The 22,242-nt window shown below is 41.0% G+C and overlaps 1 protein-coding gene across 1 annotated transcript; it reads right to left on the bottom strand.

Moving 5' to 3' along the window:
* Positions 1 to 48: 48 nt before the first annotated feature.
* On the bottom strand, positions 49 to 20,364 carry LOC109905223 (beta-1,4-galactosyltransferase 1). The gene is made up of 6 exons (XM_020502485.2): positions 19,488 to 20,364; positions 14,647 to 14,882; positions 8,709 to 8,896; positions 6,293 to 6,415; positions 4,017 to 4,121; positions 49 to 2,651 (listed from the first exon to the last, which is right to left on the bottom strand). The coding sequence occupies exons 1-6, from the start codon at positions 19,741 to 19,743 to the stop codon at positions 2,504 to 2,506; spliced, it is 1,056 nt and encodes a 351-aa protein (XP_020358074.1). The 5' UTR covers positions 19,744 to 20,364; the 3' UTR covers positions 49 to 2,503.
* Between the last annotated feature and the right edge of the window lie 1,878 nt (positions 20,365 to 22,242).

Here is a 22,242-nt window from a genome sequence, read left to right as displayed (position 1 = left end):
CCACTGCTTAGTGTTCTGACCCAAGTTAATGAATGAGAAGACATTTACTTAAATCAAAGATTTTAATTACCTAAACATGAGTTGTTTCATCTTCACCAACATTCCCACAAACCAGGAAATGTAATTTTGAAGGAAATTGTTATGCCAGCAAAAGACATACAAAGACACATGCATTTGTAGAAATCACAAGCACACATGCACACGTTGAATTATAATGGAAAACATGAAAAGTAAAAAGATAGAAGCCTTACAGATTAGCCAGCTAACTATTGTAAAACAAACCGAATTCACACTTGGCATACATAATGCTGGCTTTCTCAACAAAGGCCATTGTCTTTGGGAGAAACAAACCTGGCTTCAGCCAACCTATAAAAGACACTGGTTTTCAACCTTGAAAATGAATCTTTAGGTAGAAAGTACATAATGCTATGCACTGTACATAATGCAGCCTTGCATGCCAGGCTTAAAGAGCAAGACTGCACATCATGGGACATCTCCAATGTCTTCGAGTGTCTGTACGTAGCTAGACAGAGTGAGGTGGTATGTGGTGACTAGGCCTTTCCTTAGGCTTATTCAATGTGGCAAACACTCCCCATTTTGAGTATAGAAATGTGTTGCATAGAGCTGACAAAAACCTCTATTTGCTATGTACATTGTGCTCATTCTATATGAAGGATTTCTATTTGCAACGTTTCACCGTAGTTGAATAAGCCTGTGATGTGGCTTTCTTGACCGAGCCCAAAGACCCTATAGTTCAGCATCTTGGGAAACGGTTAACTATAGTACAGCATCTTGGGGAACACTTTTGGGGAACAGCTAGGGAATTACTGACTTAGCTTTGGCGGTTGATGTACACCCATATCTCCTACTAATGTTTCAAAGTTGACCAATTCATTGATATTTTCAAGTTTATTTGGGTAAGGCAAAAATGGCTGTCATTTTACAGATTCTTCAAGGGCTGATTGCCATTCCTCTTCTGACAGAATTAAGAAGCAAACATGGAAGCCTAAGTATGGACAGACAATCACTCTGTTATATCTAGTCTCCAGTCAGAAAACGCAATGGCTTTTTCCCCTCAATAAGATTAACTGTACATGTGCAATGCCATGCCTCATAACGCACAATCTTGTGTAGTTTTCAATGTATATGAGGAACGATAAGGACCTGTGGTGGCATGAGACTGCGGAGGGGAGTACGGCTCATAATAATAACCATAACGGAGCAAATGGAATGGCATCAAACACGTGAAAATCAAGTGTTTGATACCATTCCCCCATTAAGATACCACCTCCCTCATTAAGGTGCCAACAACCTCCTGTGGTTTGGTTACTACATCGAGGCCAAAACTTTTTTTAAAGAAGTAAAAAAATGGTTTCCCAACCCTCTCACATACAATGAATACAAGAGGATAATTTTTTTGCGTAGAACCCCCCCCATCTCAGACTTAAAAAAAACACCAGACAATCGTGATAGACAACAGCGCAGTATCATTTTACCCCAGGGTACACAATCACAACACCACCAGGCAATACATTCAGGTGCCTCTTTTCCAACTAAGGAGAGGCCTCCTTAGAGGCTACCTTGAATGGTGATCTTCACAGGGAAGGGAGCTTCAGCAGAGACACTTTTCACATAGTTCAAAATACTCAACAAAAAAACACCTAAAAACTATATGATGCATTTTGCATCATACTGGCTGTATTTCAAAAGTTATGCATCTTGAAAACTTGATTGCTGACATGCAAAACATTTTAGGACTATATCAACAATAGACTAACGAAAAACAAATACCCAAATATTTTCCTTTAAGGACCCTTAGCAGTGAGAATTAGAATGCCTAACGTAAATATCATGGGATTTGGCCGTTTCAACTATTTGTTTTTGGAATTCTAGGCCCTTTGGGGTAAGTTCAAAATCTTGATGGAACATCAGTACAAAAATCCTTTAAGATTGGTTTTCTTAACAAAACCTAAGTGATTTCGTTTGTTATTGACCTCCGAATTGCAGAGTTCCATCTTTGGCCCGACCTCTTGGCATTTGATTGGTTGAAACCCTGCTCAGCAGAGGCATTAAAAAGGATTAGCAAGAAATTCCCCAGAAGTGACAAAACACATTATTTGAGAGTCCCTGATGCATAGGACAATCAATTAGACATTTCACAACCTCCCCCTCAAGACAAAATGGCTCACAAAAGACTTTGTCTCAGCAGCCGTCTCCAGACAGAGAGAGTGGGGGCCATATCAGCCTGAAACCACCCCGGATGTCAACTCTCATTCCATTAAGGATCCTATGATGGAAACGCTGGAATCCCAGTTCAATTCACCATCGGATGTGCAAAGGCCGAAAATAAAGGGAATATTGGGGAATATGTTTGTTTGCTGATTAGATCAGTCATTCTCTATGGTCCAAAGAGTCCAAGGCATAATATTATTTATAGTGTCAAGGCACATTTGGTTACAGCATCCACCACAGTGGCAAATTGGTTGTCAAGGCTGTTCAGGTTTTAATTGGTTTGCAGAGTCATTTTTTTCCCCACGTCCACAGTAATTTTGGTGTATAATTGATCCTTCTCCACTTTGACCACTTTGTACGACAGGGTTTTTATGCCATCTTTGTTCATGGTCTCCTTGGTGTGGGCGATGCGGTCGAACCTGGAAAGAAAAAACACAGCTCAACCACAATTCAATGACGTGGTTTAAGACCCAAGTCTTTTTTTATTTGGGTAAGGTGTAGCCTATGGCAAACATCTCCTCTGGATTTCACAAAAATAGTTGCTTGTTATACACTACTTGATTAAACGCTACTCAAGAAATCTAACCACGGCAATCAAACAAATCAAAGTGCTACTGAAAAGTAATCCGCCACACAGTCTAGCTAACTGCCGCCGCTGATGAATAGATAATCAATCTATTCAATCTCCGGTTTTGACCATATTAATGACTTAAGGCTCGTATGTGTTTATTATATTATAATTAAGTCTATGATTTGATATAGCAGTCTGAGCGGTGGTAGGCAGCAGCAGGCTTGTAAGCATTCATTCAAACTTTACTGCGTTTGCCAGCAGCTCTTAGCAATGGTTGAAACACAGCACTGTTTATGACTTCAAGCCTATAAACTCCTGAGATTAGGCTGGCAATACTAAAGTGCCTATTAGAATATCCAATAGTCAAAAGTATATGAAATACAAAAATGGTAGAGAGAGAAATAGTCGACACGTCATAATTCCTATAATAACTACAACCTAAAAGTCCTTAACTGTAAATATTGAATAACTGGGAATATTGAACCACCAGCTTTCATATGTTCTGAGCAAGGAACTTAAACGTTAGCTTTTTTACATGACACATACTGCAATTTTAGTTTCTCCTCCAACACTGTTTTTGCATTATTTAAACCAAATTGAGCATGTTTCATTATTTATTTGAGACTAAATTGATTTTATGCATTATATTAAGTTTCTAAAAAATGTAAAAGTGTTCTTTGTTCATTCAGTATTGCTGTAATTCTCATTATTACAAATATATATATAATAAATTGGCCGATTAATCGGTATCGGCTTTTTTTGGTCCTCCAATAAACCGGTATCGGTGTTGAAAAATCATAGTTGGTCGACCTCTACTGTCAACACAGTAGCATGCAGTTCGACACTGAAGGTGAGGACGTATCAGTTGTCCCAAAAGAAGGTGATTTTGGAAGAGAGACAAAATGTAGGCCTAACATGAATTTAACATTTTAGCGACCCGTAAACGCTTGATTTGATTTGATTTTTGACTGATACATGCTACATTTGGATCGGTTTTGGAATCCACGGACCGATGCACTTGTATCTTAAACTTTTGAAAAAAACATCTGGGATCGGTGCGTATCGTTGAATCAGTACATCCCTTGGTGGACCCATTGCTTACTCCTATTAAATCCAATTTGGCTAGTTTCATGCGAAAGGGATTGAGCAAACCCAGAGAGGGTACCATTATACATGGAAATAGAGCCCCTGAGAGCAGGAGTTGGAACCTCACCTCTGTGGGTTGTCTTCGTTCCCACCATCCCGGTTGTGGCGGATCATCCTGCATTTCCCCACGGCTCCGCTGGGCCGTGAGATGGTCATCCCCTTGGAGTTCAGCCTGTTAAAAACACAGCAGAAGCTGGAGTCAGACCACCAGTCTAACTAAAACACTGTGGGACGCAGTTAAAACAGCTTCTACACCTGGGAGAAAATCTGCACATTTCTCTTACACCATTGAAATAAACCTAAAAAAGGTAAAGGAAAATGTAGGATAGATGTGAAAGGGAGTAAAACAGGTTATTTGGTTTTCATTCAGTTGCCTCTGTGCAAGAGATGCAAATAGTGCACTATTGCCTAACTTAGGTGTAACCAGAGAGGAAGAGGCAAAGTGAGAGTGTTTACTCTGCCCAGAATCTGTCCATGTTAAGCAGATCATTCATCATTAAGCAAGTGAGGAGTTTTTGTATTGGGGGGGAAATGAGTGTTAAATTATATTAGAAGATAAAACTGAATTGCTATTTTGATACATGAGGCTTATTTCATAAAATAGAAGTTTTGTAATGCTTAGGTTGATATGAGTGCACTGATAAGTGTGATGCACGCGACATTCCGGCAACTTTGAGGAAAAAAAACAAAAAAAACATAGGCTTCTCATCATTATATCCAGAATCTCTGGGGTAACTACACTGGAAATTGATTGTTTGTGTAGCATGGTTCAGGGTCACAGCTGATAAAAGCGTCCAGTGCACAGTGAATAACTGAGTATGTCTGGAAACATCCTGTCTGCTATTGTTTACAGTATCCTTTTCAAAAAGGATATGGTGACTTATCAAGCAAGCACTCCAAAGAGCTCAAAAAAACAGCAGAGACAAAAACACAACAACATCTTAACACCTTGTGCTGTTGGGCATTCATCAGTATGTGTGGAGTTCATCTATAATTCACTTCTGGAGACGGTGTTCAGTTTGGCTGGTCTATAGTGAAGCTATTGGGTTACTCATGTCTCAAAATGCAGAAGTTAACGAGGCACAGTACATGTTATGTTGAGAGAATTTCATCCCAAAACCGTCCCTTTGATATTTTAAATACACATACATACATTTAAATAAATCATTCAATAAATAAACTTGCTTAAGTGCCAAAATTCAGCATCATTTTAACATGTCCCTCGTTTTCACCATCACTGTAAGGCCCTAGTTCGTGTTGCTTTGACATTATTTTATGGCCTGTTATAAACTCTTTTTAATATTGTGAAACAATTAATAATTAAAAAAAACATTTTATTCTAAAGAAACATTGAATATCTAATAGTCAAATTATAGTGTGAAAAAAAAAAAAAAGATTCTCTACTGGTTACTGGACCCCACTTCCTCCTCCATAGTCAGAAAACAGAACAGCAAATAGTCCAACGCTCACAGCATTGCTACCTCAAGCTAAACTGAATAGCATTTCAGCCATTCTGACAGCCGACATTTGAAGGCAGTGCTGCTCATGTCAGCACGTTGATAGTCTAGAGGCAGGCTATTCGAAACACATGACTCAAGACAAATAAGGTATACAAGTTACATTCAAATGCCAAACTCCTTCCAATCTTTACACTGTTTCCTGCATTAGTGATTTAAAATGCTTGTTTGTCTAACTGATAGAGGTAAGGATAAACAAGCCTTTGTGCATTTAATAAGAAGAAACTAAATAATACAGGATTCATTTGGCAAGTGACACTATATATAGCCTCTTTTTTTGCCTGATTCTTGACTACCCCTTTATAGAGCCTGGTTTTGATCAGTCACGTGAAAAATAAGGAGGGGGGGGGGAAGCCTTAGTAACAACTGTGTGCTGTTGGCATCATTCATAAACTGGAGAGAGAGATAGCTGGAGGGGGGGTGTGTTCCCGGGAGTGTCTCAGAGACAGGACACATCCTCACAAATGACAAGTTTGTTTGGGTGTCCCATCTGCTTGTGAAAGCGCCTCGGGTGAAATGGATGCTAACAGGATACTCACTGATGCATCATTTCCTTCAAGAGCAAATGGTGGTAGTGGCATACAAGGGCACGCTTGGGGGCAAGTTGGAACAATGCAAAAAGTAGGGCTAGAAACACAACGACGCACACCCCGTGTAACAGGGTTTCAACGTGTGATGGCGTTTCAACATTGCGCACTCAAGAAAATATTTTCATGTGAAACCTTGGCTATCACTTTACCCAATAAATATGAATGATCTGCTTTTTACATGGAGTCCTCCTATGAGCCACAGACATTTGTCTGAGAGTGGCTGTGCGGACTCTGACCTGTTGAAAATGTCGTCGTCCTCTCCTCCCCAGCCCCAGTAGTTGTTGGGGAAGCCGTTGATCTTGAGGAATTGCTCCTTGCTCATTGACGACACGCCTCCAAAGTACTGGTTGTACGGCAATCTGAGAGCAAGAGAGAGATACAGAGAGAGAGCAGAAAGAGAAAAATAAATGGAGAACCTTGAATTTGTTAATTAGAGTTTAAACTAGGCTTGGGCAGTATACCATATACTGGGATATTTGGACATAACTTTCAGTGAAAGTCATTGTTTTTTTGATTCAATAGTAATCAGGTATGTGCAACTATAGTTTTTCCATTCACAGAAAAATACATTAGAGCAACACATTCTGCAGATAATGGCTTCATTTTTATCAGATGACAACAGAAGTGCAACGCTATTTGGTTGGCAGCCACAAGTAAATGAGCTTTTAAATGTTGTTGTTGATGCGCGGCCATCATATTTCTAAAGTTTAGGCCTATCATAAAAATAATGTAGCCAGCTACAATTTCTAATATTTTGCTTAAAGCTAATCTTCCATTTTACCAGAGAAAAATAGGCTGGCTACACCGAGAGGAGTACCGGGGAGAAAAGAAGCGCTGTCTGCTGATAGAAAGCCCTTTGTGAATTCTCATTCGAGTTTAGAAGTGCAACTGAAGCACAAACTGTCTGATGGGGAGCATAAATTACAATAAGTAGTATTTTAGATCTGCAGGTTATAAAACGCAGCAAGAAATTAATTTATGATTTTAATCTTTGTTTCCTGTGTAAAAAAAAAGGGGGGGGGGGGGGGTAAATGACTCTGGCTCTAACAGAAACCGTAGTCAGTGCCTTACGTTCTAGAAAAGAGGAAGTATCTGCCTAGCAAATGAGGTGCTGCAGAAAAACCCTCCTCAGTTTCTTATCACTGCCTTCTGCAAGTTACATGTTGGCTCTCTGTACAGTGTACTGTAGGGAAACATGGAGCCAAGAGACTGAAGCACCCTGGTTTAGCCTTGCCTCACTTGCCTGTTTATTTTGGACACCGAATTAGCCTTGGCTATCATGACATTCTTTAAATCCCATTGCTAACATTGGAAAGGTCAGCACAATTAAGAAAATCAACAAAATCAAACAAAAGACATGAATCCATTGTGGGACTTAGTCACCGAACAAATGACCCAACAAGGGAAGCTTGGCGTCTTTCCTGGAGCCGGATTTCCCTGCCAAAATCCTGTTGGATATTGAATCCAGATGCTTGGTGAGCTGCATGCCCTTCAAGGAACATGACACACAGTATACAAGCTGTTGTCTGTGCAACAAAGGGAAATGTTTGGTGAGAGTATGCCCATAAAAACCCAGTTACAAGCCGAGAGACCTGTACTATGACCTGTAACACAGGAGGAAGGCAGCACTAGGACGTCACATCTGGGGTCAGCTTACTTTACCAATCTAAATCTTACATCAGAAGCAGGCAACAGAGCCAAACTGACAGTAGATCAGCGCCTAGCCAAGCATAAGGTCTACAGCTGTGTAGGCCCAGAGTTGTGAATCACAACAGAAGAGAAGCACACAAATAATTTCATCAACCACGCAGACAAAGATAGTCACGCATCACAGAGCTCCTCCCTGTCTGACATGTCACGGTGTTACACATGTAGAGCAACAGCTAAACCCATCTAGAGTTTGCTCTACTGGTCCACTTCCCCCTCCACGGTCAGAGCAGCAAACAGAACACTGTGTGACATTAGGCTAAACTGATGAGTATTTAAGCCATTCTGACAGCAGACCTCTGAAGCCAGTGAGCACATTGTAAGTGAGGCTATTCAAAAAACAGGACTCCAGGCAAATAAGGTCCCAATGAGGGACAGTTTACTACTAAATAAAATGATATGCTAAGTGCTTTCCAATCTTTCCAACACCGCCTTCTGCATTAGCAATACAAATGCTTGCTTGTCTTACTGTCAGAGGTACGGAGAAACAAGCCTTTGTTCATTTAAATAAGAATATATTTGGCAAGTGACACTTTATAAGTGGCCTGCTGTTTTACAGAACCTGGTTTTGATCAGTCAAGTGAACAATAAGGAAGAAGGAAATCCTTAGTAACAACTGTCACCTGTGGTGCTGGCATCATCCACCCCCCCGGGAACATGGCAGTACTGACCCAATCACTAAGCACTGCTTACTGTAAACGTCTCTACACAGCTACGGAGGTAAAGACAGCCAGAACCGGAAACTCAACAACGAAAGATGACAAAGTTCATAGATCCCACAGGTGCTCTTTAAGCTTTTATGTGGACACTCCCGTCCGTGTGTGTGTGTGTGTGTGTGTGTGTGTGTGTGTGTGTGTGAACGCTCATTCAGGTCGGTATTATGGGCAGTGAACTGGAGAGAGACAAAGACAATTCCAGGGCTATCCGTTGGTAGTGTTGGCTTACCTGAAGCCAAACTTGTCCATGGAAACAGACAGGTGCCTGGGCTGGCTGAAGCACCTGTAGGTGTTGCGGTCATCCATGGGGATGAGGTCCACGTCACTGAACACAAAGCAGCCGTAGTCGTACTCCTTCAGGGCCTCCGAGTAGCCAACGTTGAGGAGCTTGGCACGGTTAAAGACTTCATCGCCGTCCTAGAGAGTGTGAATGGAGGGAATGTGGGGTTAGAATTGGAAGGTGAATCGTGTAGAAAGAAAATACTTCTTGTTGAGTGTCTAGACAAGGGTAGGAAACTCTGGTCCTCATTGGTTGTTTGGCCACCCATTTCTCAAGGGACTAAAGCGCACACCAGAACTAAGGTTAAACTGAAGCATCCAGGGGGCTATCTATTATAATGCGATTGACAATGCATACGTGTCAGAAACAGTACCAGACCTTGTTTAAATGAACATTTTGGCACATACAATACAGTACTTAAGAGTCGTTTGTCTTTGATGACGTTGTGTTGGCATCTTGTTGTTTGCTGGAAACCTGTGTTTACCTTGAACGAGTGGAGGACAGAGGAGCCTCTTAAAGAAGTTACAGGTCTGTGAGAGCCAGAAATCTTGCTTGTTTGTAGGTGACCAAATACTTATTTTCCACCATAATTTGTAAATAAATTCATAAAAAATCCTACAATGTGATTTCCTGGATTTTTCTTCTCCTCATTTTGTCTGTCATAATTGAAGCGTACCTATAATGAAAATTACAGGCCTCTCTCATATTTTTAAGTGGGAGAACTTGCACAATTGGTGGCTGACTAAATACTTTTTTGCTCCACTGTATTTACTACAGTACTTATCTGTAGCATTTACAACATTCAATTTACAACAAGCAGTAAATATTACACATGATCAAGGGATACTACAGTGTATAGTATACTAGAGTTTACTATATAATTCAATAGTAAGTACCGTAGGCTGAAAAAAAAGCAGGGTTACCAGGGCTGATGTAGTTCTACTGGGATGATTCTCTTTGGCAAAAGGACAATTGCTCTTAAATACAAGTAAAACTAAATGCATGCTCTTCAACCGATCGCTACCTGCACCTGCCCGCCTGTCCAACATCACTACTCTGGACGGCTCTGACTTAGAATACGTGGACAACTACAAATACTTAGGTGTCTGGTTAGACTGTAAACTCTCCTTCCAGACCCATATCAAACATCTCCAATCCAAAGTTAAATCTAGAATTGGCTTCCTATTTTGCAACAAAGCATCCTTCACTCATGCTGCCAAACATTCCCTTGTAAAACTGACCATCCTACCAATCCTCGACTTTGGCGATGTCATTTACAAAATACATTGCGACCTGTACGCTCTCGTTGGCTGGCCCTCGCTTCATACTCGTCGCCAAACCCACTGGCTCCACCATGTCATCTACAAGACCCTGCTAGGTAAAGTCCCCCCTTATCTCAGCTCGCTGGTCACCATAGCATCTCCCACCTGTAGCACACGCTCCAGCAGGTATATCTCTCTAGTCACCCCCAAAACCAATTATTTCTTTGGCCGCCTCTCCTTCCAGTTCTCTGCTGCCAATGACTGGAACGAACTACAAAAATCTCTGAAACTGGAAACATTCATCTCCCTCACTAGCTTTAAGCACCAACTGTCAGAGCAGCTCACAGATTACTGCACATAGCCCACCTACTGTATTTAATTTATTTATTTATTTTGCTCCTTTGTACCCCATTATTTTTATTTCTACTTTGCACATTCTTCCATTGCAAATCTACCATTCCAGTGTTTTACTTGCTATATTGTATTTACTTTGCCACCATGGCCTTTTTTTGCCTTTACCTCCCTTATCTCACCTCATTTGCTCACATCGTATATAGACTTGTTTATACTGTATTATTGACTGTATGTTTGTTTTACTCCATGTGTAACTCTGTGTCGTTGTATGTGTCGAACTGCTTTGCTTTATCTTGGCCAGGTCGCAATTGTAAATGAGAACTTGTTCTCAACTTGCCTACCTGGTTAAATAAAGGTGAAATAAATAAAAATAACGGGAGCATCGTGTTCTGTGTCAGTGTGCCTTCAATGTGGGCGAAGTGCCTCTCAAAGGACACGTCTCATATGTCAATGGCTTGATCCGATGGTCCTCCAGAAAAGGTCTGCTTGAATACCCATAGAACCAAAACTGGTAAATACTAAAATATTCAACAACAAAAAAAATGGGTCAGAAGAAACCTCCTAATAACATGACCTCAGTCCTTGTTTCGATTGCACCAAATAAAAGCGTGGCTAGTGTTCTTAAAATTAAATTTAAAAAAATACAAGCCAACTCACTTAAACAGAGCAGGAAAACCAGAACGAGGGTGTGTGATGCCAAGAAGCAGCACAGTTAATGTAATCTGGACAGGAGTCCCGACAATTGAATGAATGTTCAGTAAGTAGTGATCTCCGCTGAAGCACTTTGTTGTCAGTCACATGTCATGTTACACATTGTGGCGATAAAAGAGGCCATCATATGATGCCTCATTAAAATAAACTTTGAGACATCAGCTATGGTCTGAAATAAACATCCGCTAAGGAGGTCTATGAGTGTGTTGCTCTTGGGAGTGTCGTTTCCCCTCCACCAAGTGATGCATCCCGCTCTCCTACAGTGCATGACAGCATCATCTGCATACAGGGTGTGGATCATTTGCAAAGACAGAAAGAAGCAAGTGTAGAAGATTTCAGAAGTGAATGTGACCAAAATAGATTTCTCTCAGTCAGTAATAAGAGAAAGAGACAGAAAGAGAAATGAAGCACACATTACCAGTAGAACCCCTCAGCCCATGGGGTCACGCAATTGGCCAGAGCAAGCAGGGGACAATTTTCTCCTCTTCCAGCGACCACAGCAATTGGCCAGATACGCCTGACATGCAAAAGGGGAGGCGTTTTGAGCAAGGGGGCAGGGAAACGAGGAAGAAAGAAAAAAGGGAAAAAAAGAGGAAAGGAAAGGAGAAACAGAAGAGATAAACAGAAAGATTGAGTAGAATTCCAACAAAGACCCAATAATTGTGTTTAACAGCATTGAAGGGCCCTTTAGCAATAGCTAGGTGACTCAACTTCGGAAAACGTGAGATTGACTCATTAGTATAATAGCAGCCATTAAAGCTACTTTTCTTTGCAGTGGACACCACCATGTCAAGCCTGACATCTTGAACCAATTTACTACTTGTGTTGGAGACAAGAGTAGAGTATACTCTAAAAAATTAAATTAAAAAGTATTATATATTCAAATAGAACCATGCATTTGCTCAGTATGACGTTCTAGGTGGGGTGTTCAGTCTACACTACAACATGTTGGTTGACACACACTTTACCTGTTGGTGGGTGGGAGGCAACAAGTCTTGGCATGAGATTCGAACAAAGAGTCAATTAGGCCTTCAAGCTGAAAAACAGTACTGGCCTCCCAAGAGCCAATAATACCTACATCTGTACAGAATCATGTAATTAAATGGATCATTAAACTACACCTAACGGATACATTTTTTTTAAACAAATAGGAACAGATTTAATCTACAATATGGTCCTGTATGTAACTTTGGCTTGTCAATAAATGTTCAAAAGTGACTTTGGTTTATCCCAGACAGCATTGATGATTTGAAGGATATTGAGAAGGATTAGACAATCGGTATCCTACGTTCAGGCCAGCCTTTGTGTGAAATGGGATTAGATGACCCAATAACTAATAAATGTTCATTGTCAACTCTGGGCTGTGCAGTAGTATTCATATTCCAGTTTTCCTTTTACCAGATTGATTTCCAAATACCCTTGAGGTCAACTCCAGTATTCACATAGACTATATTCTCACAGGTATGGGGATTTACTAACACTTTCAATGAGAGCACACACACACTCCCACACTGAAATCGTGAAAAAACACATTTCTGCCCATCTGTGGCCTCATGTTTCTGAGGCATAGCCGTCGGAAGTAGGGGTGCTGCTAAATCTCAACTACCAAGAAAGTACTCCTGTATGAGTGGAGAAAAATACTGATGTGGTTTAAGCATTTTTGTAGACTTAGAACATCCAATTTGGTTGTTTTTCTCTAAAAGTTTTTTTTACAAAAACTGTGAAAGCGAAAAAATAAAATTAAAAAAAGTTAATGACTCACGCAAAAAAAGTAATTGATTTTAGGGGGCCCTATAGTGGCACCACTCTGGCTAATGATTGACACTGATAACAACCACACAAACCAGGCCAGTTTGTAGCTATTATAGTAGTCAAAACTGAGTAGCCAACTTGTGGCACTAAGTGCTTATCATGATCACTACTCTATGGTCAACTTGTCAGTCTTTGATCAAAAAAAGTATTGGCTAGTAGCCATCTAGATACTTTTCTGTGGAGACAAAATGATTAGAGGCAACATGATATTCACCATGTTGAACCAAGAGCCTGTAAAACTAGTGTAGAACTGTGCTTTGTTGATGAAAAAAAACATTAAAAAACAGACTTGATATCACCTGAGCAGGTAACTACACACGTTAAACAATAATGCTAAAAGTAAAACATTAAAAATCGATAGTTACATATCAGAATATTATTTTTGCGTTAGTTGGCTGTACCTGCACCAGAACTACACTTTTTATCCCATAATAGCTCCAATTTGTTTTCAGAGCTTTCATTACCATGATTGATCAAAACTCGTTTTTCTCGTGGCTCTCTCATCTCTATGCAGCAGACAGAGCAATAGAAATCACAGTATCAAATCACGATACGTACAGAAGCGCAATACATATCGTATCAGCGCCTAAGTCTCATGATATCGTATCATGAGGTCCCTGGCAATTCCCAGACCTACTAAACTAGACCTATATGATCACAAAATGGCCCGAATTAGGCCTACTGACTGTTTTTCGATCTAGAAAAGACAGGAAGTGTGTCTAGGCCAGGTTCCCCAAATGTTTTGCATGAAAGTTGAAGTACAACCCTTGTTGAATTCTTCCTTTAGTTATCTGTAACCAACTCTATACCTTGTTGTACGTCAAAGAAAGAGAGTTCCATTATTCCAATAAAGGATCTTGATGAAAAGAAACATTAAAGGATAAAAAGAGCCTTCCAGACCGGGCTATTCTCACAGGTCTTTCAAGTGACAGAGATAGACAGTGTGGCTTTCAGCGTTTTCTGCGTCACGTCCATTTGTGTTCGGTGATAGTCTCTTGGTTGTGCAAACACCATGAATAAAGGAAATGGACAAAGAACAGACGCCGAGACAAATGCTGGCACTACGTTTTATGATCTGATTTCTTCCCATATATACGGGAACACAAAGGACTACTGCAAATTGTAGGAGTTGTTAAAAAGGAGGGAGGCATCAGTTACTTGGATGCTAGCCTACTTTTTCTCTTGACTTTCTCTTGACACATCAAACCTTTGACAGACTGGGGAAAAAAAATATATAATATATATAATATATATAATATATATATATATATATTTTTTTTTAAAAAGGGACTAAAAAGCTTCTCTGACAAGCAACACAAGGTTGAATCTGACTGAAGTTCGCTGTCCCAGAAGAGTTAGGCTACTCAATAAGCACACAAATCTACCAGCACGTCTCAACGAGCCAAGTCACTTGGCAGCTGCCATTACGGCCTGTAATTTGGGGGCTTGATGCCCTTTTGTTTTTACACAGCCTACCCATTCTGCTTAAAAGCGTAAAACCCCAATAAAATATGGCGAAAGTACCTGTGATGTACGGTACCAGTAAACTCCAGCTAGCCTATATTTGAAATATACAGAGCATCTTTGTTTATTTCTTGCAGTAAGACAGCCTAATTTTAAAAAAGGGCACTGCCTGCCTACACTGAGACTTGCTCACTGGTTAAAACCTTTTAACCTGCGTTTCCCACTACTCCATCCTGCTGTATGCAGACAAGAGAGCAGACGGGGGCCGGCTGGGAGGGACCCACCTGGTTGATGACATAGACGCCATAGTCCAACTGCTGGCGCTGAAGGATGGGGTGGAGGTAGTAGAGCCAGAACTTGAGGTGCTCGTCGCGGTTGCGGAAAGGGATGATGATGGCCACCTTCTGGAGGGCCACGCAGTCTTTGGGCTTGAAGCGCCCCCCATTCTTAAGATTGGGGTTTTCCTTCCTTACCACGTCCAGGCTGACTGGGTTGGAGAACTCAATTCGCAGTGGGCCAACTGGACGAGAACGAGAGAGGAGAGGTCATACATTTTTGTCAGGGCTCCATATCTACAATAGCCCTGATAATTGATGATTCGGTAGAGCCAATGGAAATAGCATGTCAAATCTAAAACTCCATTGGTCCCAGGCCTCCCACAGTGAACTTCACTACTTTCATTAAAATCTGCTTTCTCTGCCCTCAGATTTAGCCTCACATTGAAGTGTTTCACCATTTGCTTTTCAGGACAACATGGGCTACAAGTAGAACACAAAGTAATTTGATAAACAGTTATTGACAAATGTCAAAAAACAAATAAGGTTAAACAAACAAACCTTGATAAAAAGAAATATATTTTTTTATAATACTATAAGTACAGAAATTGTTGGAGGGAAATGAATATCCAACTAGTCAGTGACAACTTTGTGGAGGTTGGAGTTTGTGACAGCAACTAAGTAATTTTATTATAGACACTATGTCCTGGGATTCCTATGATCTTCTATGTAAGAGAACCTCTTACGTTCTAACGACTCGTGCAGTTTGTGAGCGCCACACAGCAAAACACGTTACATGTGCCAGTTTGTGAGAGTTTAAGCTTTTCATAGATGGGATTTGTCTATTTCTTCTGCATCCGCTGGCTGATACCAACCATACGTCTGTGTGATTCACGGGGACTGAGAGAGCAGTGTTTGTGAGACCAGGATGTGTTTTTGGGAGTCCGCTCTAGCTCAGCCACCGTTAAGCAGTCTGTAGCTCAAACAGACAATGTTTAAAATCAGGTTGGGCAGGTTTATACTATAGGAAGGAAATCTAGCCTAGCTATCCAATCTCCTGTTTTCAGCAATTTAGTTTTCTCCTGACAATGTCTTCTGAACTGTTTTATTATTAAAAGCTGCAATGTAACTTTTTGGGTGACCTGACCAAATTCACATAGAAACGGGTGTTATAGATCTGTCACTCATTGAAAGCAAGTCTAAGAAGCTGTATATGTGTTCTATGGGCGCCATTTCTATGTGACCCATTCTTAAGTTTTGTTTTTGTGGCTTTTACTTCCAGTTTTATGCCCCAGCTTCACACAACTGAAACAATACAATATGTTTGGTTATGCAAAATAGATTTCAAAGCAGTTTAGATGGTACAATGATTCGCTACACCAGTGGTTCCAAAACTTGTTATAGTCCCGTACCCCTTCAAACATTCAACCTCCAGCTGCGTACCCCCTCTTCTAGCACCAGGATCAGCGCACTCTCAAATGTTGTTTTTGCCATCATTGTAAGCCTGCCACACACACACTATATGATACATTTATTAAACATAAGAATGAGTATGTTGTCACAACCCAGCTCGTGGGAAGTGACAGAGTTCTTATAGGACCAGGGAACAAATAATAATATAATAATGATGCTCTTTATTTAGCCATCTTACATATAAAACATAATTTGTTCATCACAAATTGTGAATAACTCACAGGCTAATGAGAAGGGTGTGCTTGTAACGCACATACCTCTGCAATGTTGGGTTGTATTGGAGAGAGTCTCAGTCTTACATCACTTCCCACACAGTTTGTAGTTAGTTTTCATGCTAGTGAGGGCCGAGAAACCACTCTCACATAGGTACGTGGTTGCAAAGGGCAATCAGTGTCTTAACAGCGCGATTTGCCAAGGCAAGAAACTCTTGAGCGTAGCCCTATACGGAAATCTGGCAGTGGCTTCTAATTCAATTAAATTTTCACAGAGCCGGTTGTTGCAATTTTGATGAGGCTCTCCTGTTCAGATATCGGTAAGTGGACTGGAGGCAGGGCATGAAAGGGATAACGAATCCAATTGCTTGTGTCATCCGTTTCGGGAAGTACCTGCATAATTGCGCACCCAACTCACTCAGGTGCTTCGCTATATCACATTTGACATTGTCCATAAGCTTGAGTTCATTTGCATACAAAAAAAATCATACAATGATGGAAAGACCTGTGTGACAGAAAAGAGCTCCAACTTCTTAAATCATAGCCACAATTTTGTCCCGCACATTGAATAGTTGGGGAGAGTCCCTGTAAATCCTAGATACAGATCATTCAGGCAAGAAAAAACATCACCCAGACAGGCCAGTCATCATGCAAGCAGTCAGACAAGTGAAAATGGTCAGTTAAAAACAAAGCTTTTCTCTCAATTTAAAAAAGGAACGTGCCAATACTTTGCCCCTTGATAACCAGTGCAGTATGCTGTAAAAGCGTAACATGGTCGCTGGCCATATCATTGCATAATGCAGAAAATACACATGAGTTCAGGGGCCTTGCTTAACAAAATTAACAATTTTTACTGTAGTGTCCAAAACGTCTTTCAAGCTGTCAGGCATTCCCTTGGCAGAAAGTGCCTCTCTGTGGATGCTGCAGTTTACCCAAGTGGCGTCGGGAGCAACTGCTTGCATGCGCGTTACCACTCCACTATGTCTCCCGGTCATGGCTTTTGCACCATCAGTACAGATACCAACACATCTTGACCACCAAAGTCCATTTGATGACACAAAGCTGTCCAGTACTTAAAAAAATATCCTCTCATGTTATCCTGGTTTCCAGAAGAGGATGTCTTCCTTAATTGACCCCCCATAAACATAAACATATACCAGGAGCTGTGCCAGGCCCGCGACGTCTGTTGACTCATCCAGCTGTAACGCATAGAATTCACTGGCTTGTACGTTAATCAGTAATTGTTTCAAAAGAAGAGGGCACAACAAAGTCTATTCCCCCTCATGAAACTAAAAAGATATGTCATGGGTCCTGAGATCCTTAAAAAAGGTTCTACAGCTGCAACACTGGTTGCATCACTGCCTGGTACGACAATTGCTCGGCCTCCGACCGCAAGGCACTACAGAGGGTAGTGCGTACGACCCAGTACATCACTGGGGCTAAGCTGCCTGCCATCCAGGACCTCTACACCAGGCGGTGTCAGAGGAAGGCCCTAAAATTGCCAAAGACCCCAGCCACCCCTGTCATAGACTGTTCTCTCTACTGCCGCATGGCAAGCGGTACCGGAGTGCCAAGTCTAGGACAAACAGTTTTTACCCCCAAGCCATAAGACTCCTGAACAAGTAATCAAATGGCTACCCGGACTATTTGCATTGTGTGCCTCCCCCCCAACACCTCTTTTACGCTGCTGCTACTCTCTGTTTATCATATATGCAAAGTCACTAACTATACATTTATGTACATACTACCTCAATTGGCCCAAACAACCAGTGCTCCCGCATATTGGCTAACCAGGCTATATGCATTGTGTCCCACCACCCGCCAACCCATCTTTTACGCTACTGCTACTCTCTGTCCATCATATATATGCAGTCACTTTAACCATGTCTACATGTACATACTACCTCAATCAGCCTGACTAACCGGTGTCTGTATGTAGCCTCGCTACTTTTATTGACTCGCTACTGTTATTTTTCACTGTTGTTTTTATTTCTTTACTTATCTATTGTTCACCTAATACCTTTTTTGCACTATTGGTTAGAGTCTGTAAGTAAGCATTTCACTGTAAGGTCTACTACACCAGTTGTATTCAACACGTGACAAATAAACGAGGCTACTCAGGCAAGAAAAAAAACCTCACCCGAATGTATAGCCCAGTTGGAAAATATAAAATGTACTGTTTGAAAATGTGAATAATTAAAATGTTTATTATTATTATTTGGCATACCCCCGATGGCATAGCATACCCCAGTTTGGGAATACCTGCTCTACACTATACTTGCTTGTTTTGTCACACAAACTGAAATTAGGTGAACTATTAGAATGTTAGCAACCAGGAAATGGCAGAGTGATTTCTGCATAGTGTAACTTTAAAGACACAATAGTATGGCTCCTACATGCCAGTGACTTACACAAATAGGTAAGTACTTAGCAACAGTAGGTCAAATTACAACTGCCGTACAAAAAAAGAAAAGGTCATACTACATATATGAAATAGTTAGTGTTGTTTTCTGTAATGTGACCTTGAGATTGACGTTCCTAAACCCCAAGACCGCATTGCTTTTCAATTCAATCTCCAAGACTGCTGAGGGCCGAACGAGCACACCACTGTTATCCACAGACTCCCACCTTTGGAGCAGTCAGGGTTTTGTGGCAGAAGGATAGATCAGCTAGGGTCACAGCTGCATAAACATCTCTTTTTTGAAATCTGAGCTAAAGGAGAAGGACACTGAACAACAACAAACCTGTGTGGAAATAAGATAAAACAAACCATGAATTCAAGAGCACTAGCAGTAGACCTATGCTACACATTAATAATGCATGAGTGGGGCTATAGATAGATAGGCCTATTGTATAAATAAGTTAAATACCCTACAGGGTCATAAAATAACTGGTGGCTATGCACTCATCTATACTTTGAACTTGTAGTTTACATTAGGTTAGAGAATTAAGGGACATGTAATCCAAGCTCTTTATTCATTCCTTATTAGGACACATGAATGATTGCGCCTGACAGACATGGCTAACAACTTGTATAATTGTTTGCTTATAAGAGACTTTGGCAAGACTACCAACCAATCATCATACAATGCACCATTGATTAAGCTATGTTGATTAAATATATATGTTGTTCGTTTTGGCAACATATCAGCTAACGTTACTTACCAAGCAGTGGCGATGTGTCAGGACATTTTCCAAGCTCTTTGGTGATTGTAGTCACGTTGTCTACAGAAAAGTGGTTCGTTTCAAACGCGTCCGGTACTGTGTCCTTTGATGCAGTTTGGTCGTGCTTCGCAAATGCAAAACGAAAATCTAACGACCTCACGTAAAAAATGAAAGTGACCGAAATATGGAAAAAACATAGAAGGACGACCAACTTGCAGGTTCTATGGAGAACACTGAAATTCACTGAATCCCGCATCGTTAACTTGCTATGTTAAATTATATGGTTAAACAAATCTAAAGTAGGTAACGTTAGCAAGTTATTTCCTTGTTAACGTTACGAAGTTACAACACCATACCCAATGTCCGAGGATATCCCCTGTCAACTAACTAGCTAATTTACTAGATGCTAGCTGATGGTAAAAAACAAACATTTCCGCTCGAAACAACTTCAACATAATCTTAGTTATATCCTTGCACTTCCGTCGTATTCCGTCCAATAAAGAAGTTGTCTTGTTGTAAAAGCCTCCCTCAAGGTACTATCACAACGGTCCCAAATTTATTAAACGATTTAGCTAACTAACTATCAGGCGTCATCACTAGCTAGTAGCTAACAGTACAGCAGCGAATAATTACATAGAGCAGCAAGTCCACGAAAGGCAAGATTCTCTGAATAATCCGTTTCCCATTTGCCAAATTGACTTCTACTAAACTCAATTACACACATATATCCGATGGTATTAAAGCTAGTGTATTTAAAATAGGACCTTCCAGGACTAACTATGTAACTTCAGAGTTGTACAAATTCGAAAAAATAAAGTAATCCCTCTGACAGACATTTCCTTGTGGAGACCTAACAAAAATTGTGGCATCTTCTTCATCTTCTTTAAAGTTTTATGGCAGACTACACCTATTGGTGTATTGCCGCCACCTACTGTACAGGGTGTAACAAAAATACATTCCATTGCGAGAAGGAGGGGGACACAGGATAATACTAAATAAATCAAACAACCATCCCACTCCTTCAGTCACATTCAAATCACATCCCTACACAGGCTCTGGTGCCTGTGAGAATGGAGCATTAATCGACTGGATTCCTTTGTATGCCTCTGCAAAATAACTCCCAAAACACGTTCAGCCACACACACAATGCCTATTTTCTTAGATTTCCTCTCCGTTTGCGCTGTAAAGTTAATATCCAAAGTAATAAATGCTACAAAGTCGACCTTGTTAACATGCAACATGTCAGGATCCCTCTGTTGACAAGGAATATCATCTTGTGTCTCTAGTCCTATTACCATTACTTCTTCAACTTCACTCCTTTCTTCCAACTCTTCTCAACACCTCCAGATAGGAGACATTCTGGACAGCCCTTATTCTTGACACCTTCGTCTCCTTCACCCTAACTTCAGAAATTCGGGTGCATGTTCACCACCACAATTGCAGCATTTAGGCTCAGCTGGCATATAATACTTCTCCCGTCTACATACACTTGACACATGACCAAATAATTTACATTTATCAAACCACATGGCTTTGGGCATGAAGGCTCTCACAGGGAATCTCATATATAACCCAAATACACATCAGAAGGGAGAGACACTCCATCTACCATGTGGCTCTGTCGTTGTGCACCAACCACTTGATCCAATTCTTCACGTACATACAGTGCATTCGACACTTTTTCACATTTTGTTACATGTTCTAAAATGGATTGAATTGTTTTTTTCCACTCATTAATCTACACACAATACCTCATTATGACAAAGCAAAAACAGGATTTTATTATTTTTTATTTATTTATTAGAAATAAACTGAAATATCACATTTATGTAAGTATTCAGACACTTTACTCAGCACTTTGTTGAAGCACCTTTGGCAGCTATTACAGCCTCTAGTTTTTGGGGGTATGACGCTGCAAGCTTGGCACACCTGTATTTGGGAAGTTTTTCCCATTCTTCTCTGCAGATCCTCTCAAGCTCTGTCAGGTTGGATGGGGAGTGTCGCTGCACAACTATTTTCAGGTCTCTCCAGAGATGTTCGATCAGGGTTCAAGTCTGGGCTCTGGCAGTGCCAGTCAGAAGACGTTCAGAGACTTGTCCCAAAGCCACTCCTGCATTGTCTTAGCTGTGTGCTTACGGTCATTGTCCTGTTGGAAGGTTAATCTTTCCCTCGATTCTGACAAGTCTTCCAGTCCCTGCCGCTGAAAAACATCCCCACAACAGGATGCTGCCACCACCGTGCTTCACCATAGGGATGGTGCCAGGTTTCCTCCAGACGTGACGCTTGGCATTCAATCTTGGTTTCATCAGACCAGAGAATCTTGAGTCCTTTAGGTGTCTTTTGGCAAACTCCTAGCGGGTGGTCATGTGCCTTTTACTGAGGAGTGGCTTCCGTCTGGCCACTCTACCATAAAGACCTGATTGGTGGAGTGTTGTGCTTCCACAGAGGAACTCTGGAGCTCTGTCAGTGAACATTGGGTTCTTGGTCACCTCCCTGACAAAGGCCCTTCTCCCCCAATTGCTCAGTTCGTCCGGGTGGCCAGCTCTAGGAAGAGTCTTGGAGGTTCCAAACTTCTTCCATTTAAGAGTGATGGATGCCACTGTGTTCTTGATGACCTTCAATGTTGCAGAAATGTTTTGGTACCCTTTCCCAGATCTGTGCCTCGATACAATCATGTCTCTAAGGACGATTCTTCTTCGGTATCATTGCATTTGCACATTGTGTTTGTGCATGCTGCCACCTACTGTGTATGCGT

Source organism: Oncorhynchus kisutch, linkage group LG15, assembly GCF_002021735.2.
Source record: "Oncorhynchus kisutch isolate 150728-3 linkage group LG15, Okis_V2, whole genome shotgun sequence".
NCBI classification, from domain to species: Eukaryota; Metazoa; Chordata; class Actinopteri; order Salmoniformes; family Salmonidae; genus Oncorhynchus; species Oncorhynchus kisutch.
Note: the sequence above shows the minus strand (reverse complement) of the source record. Positions and strands in the feature narration are given on the sequence as shown.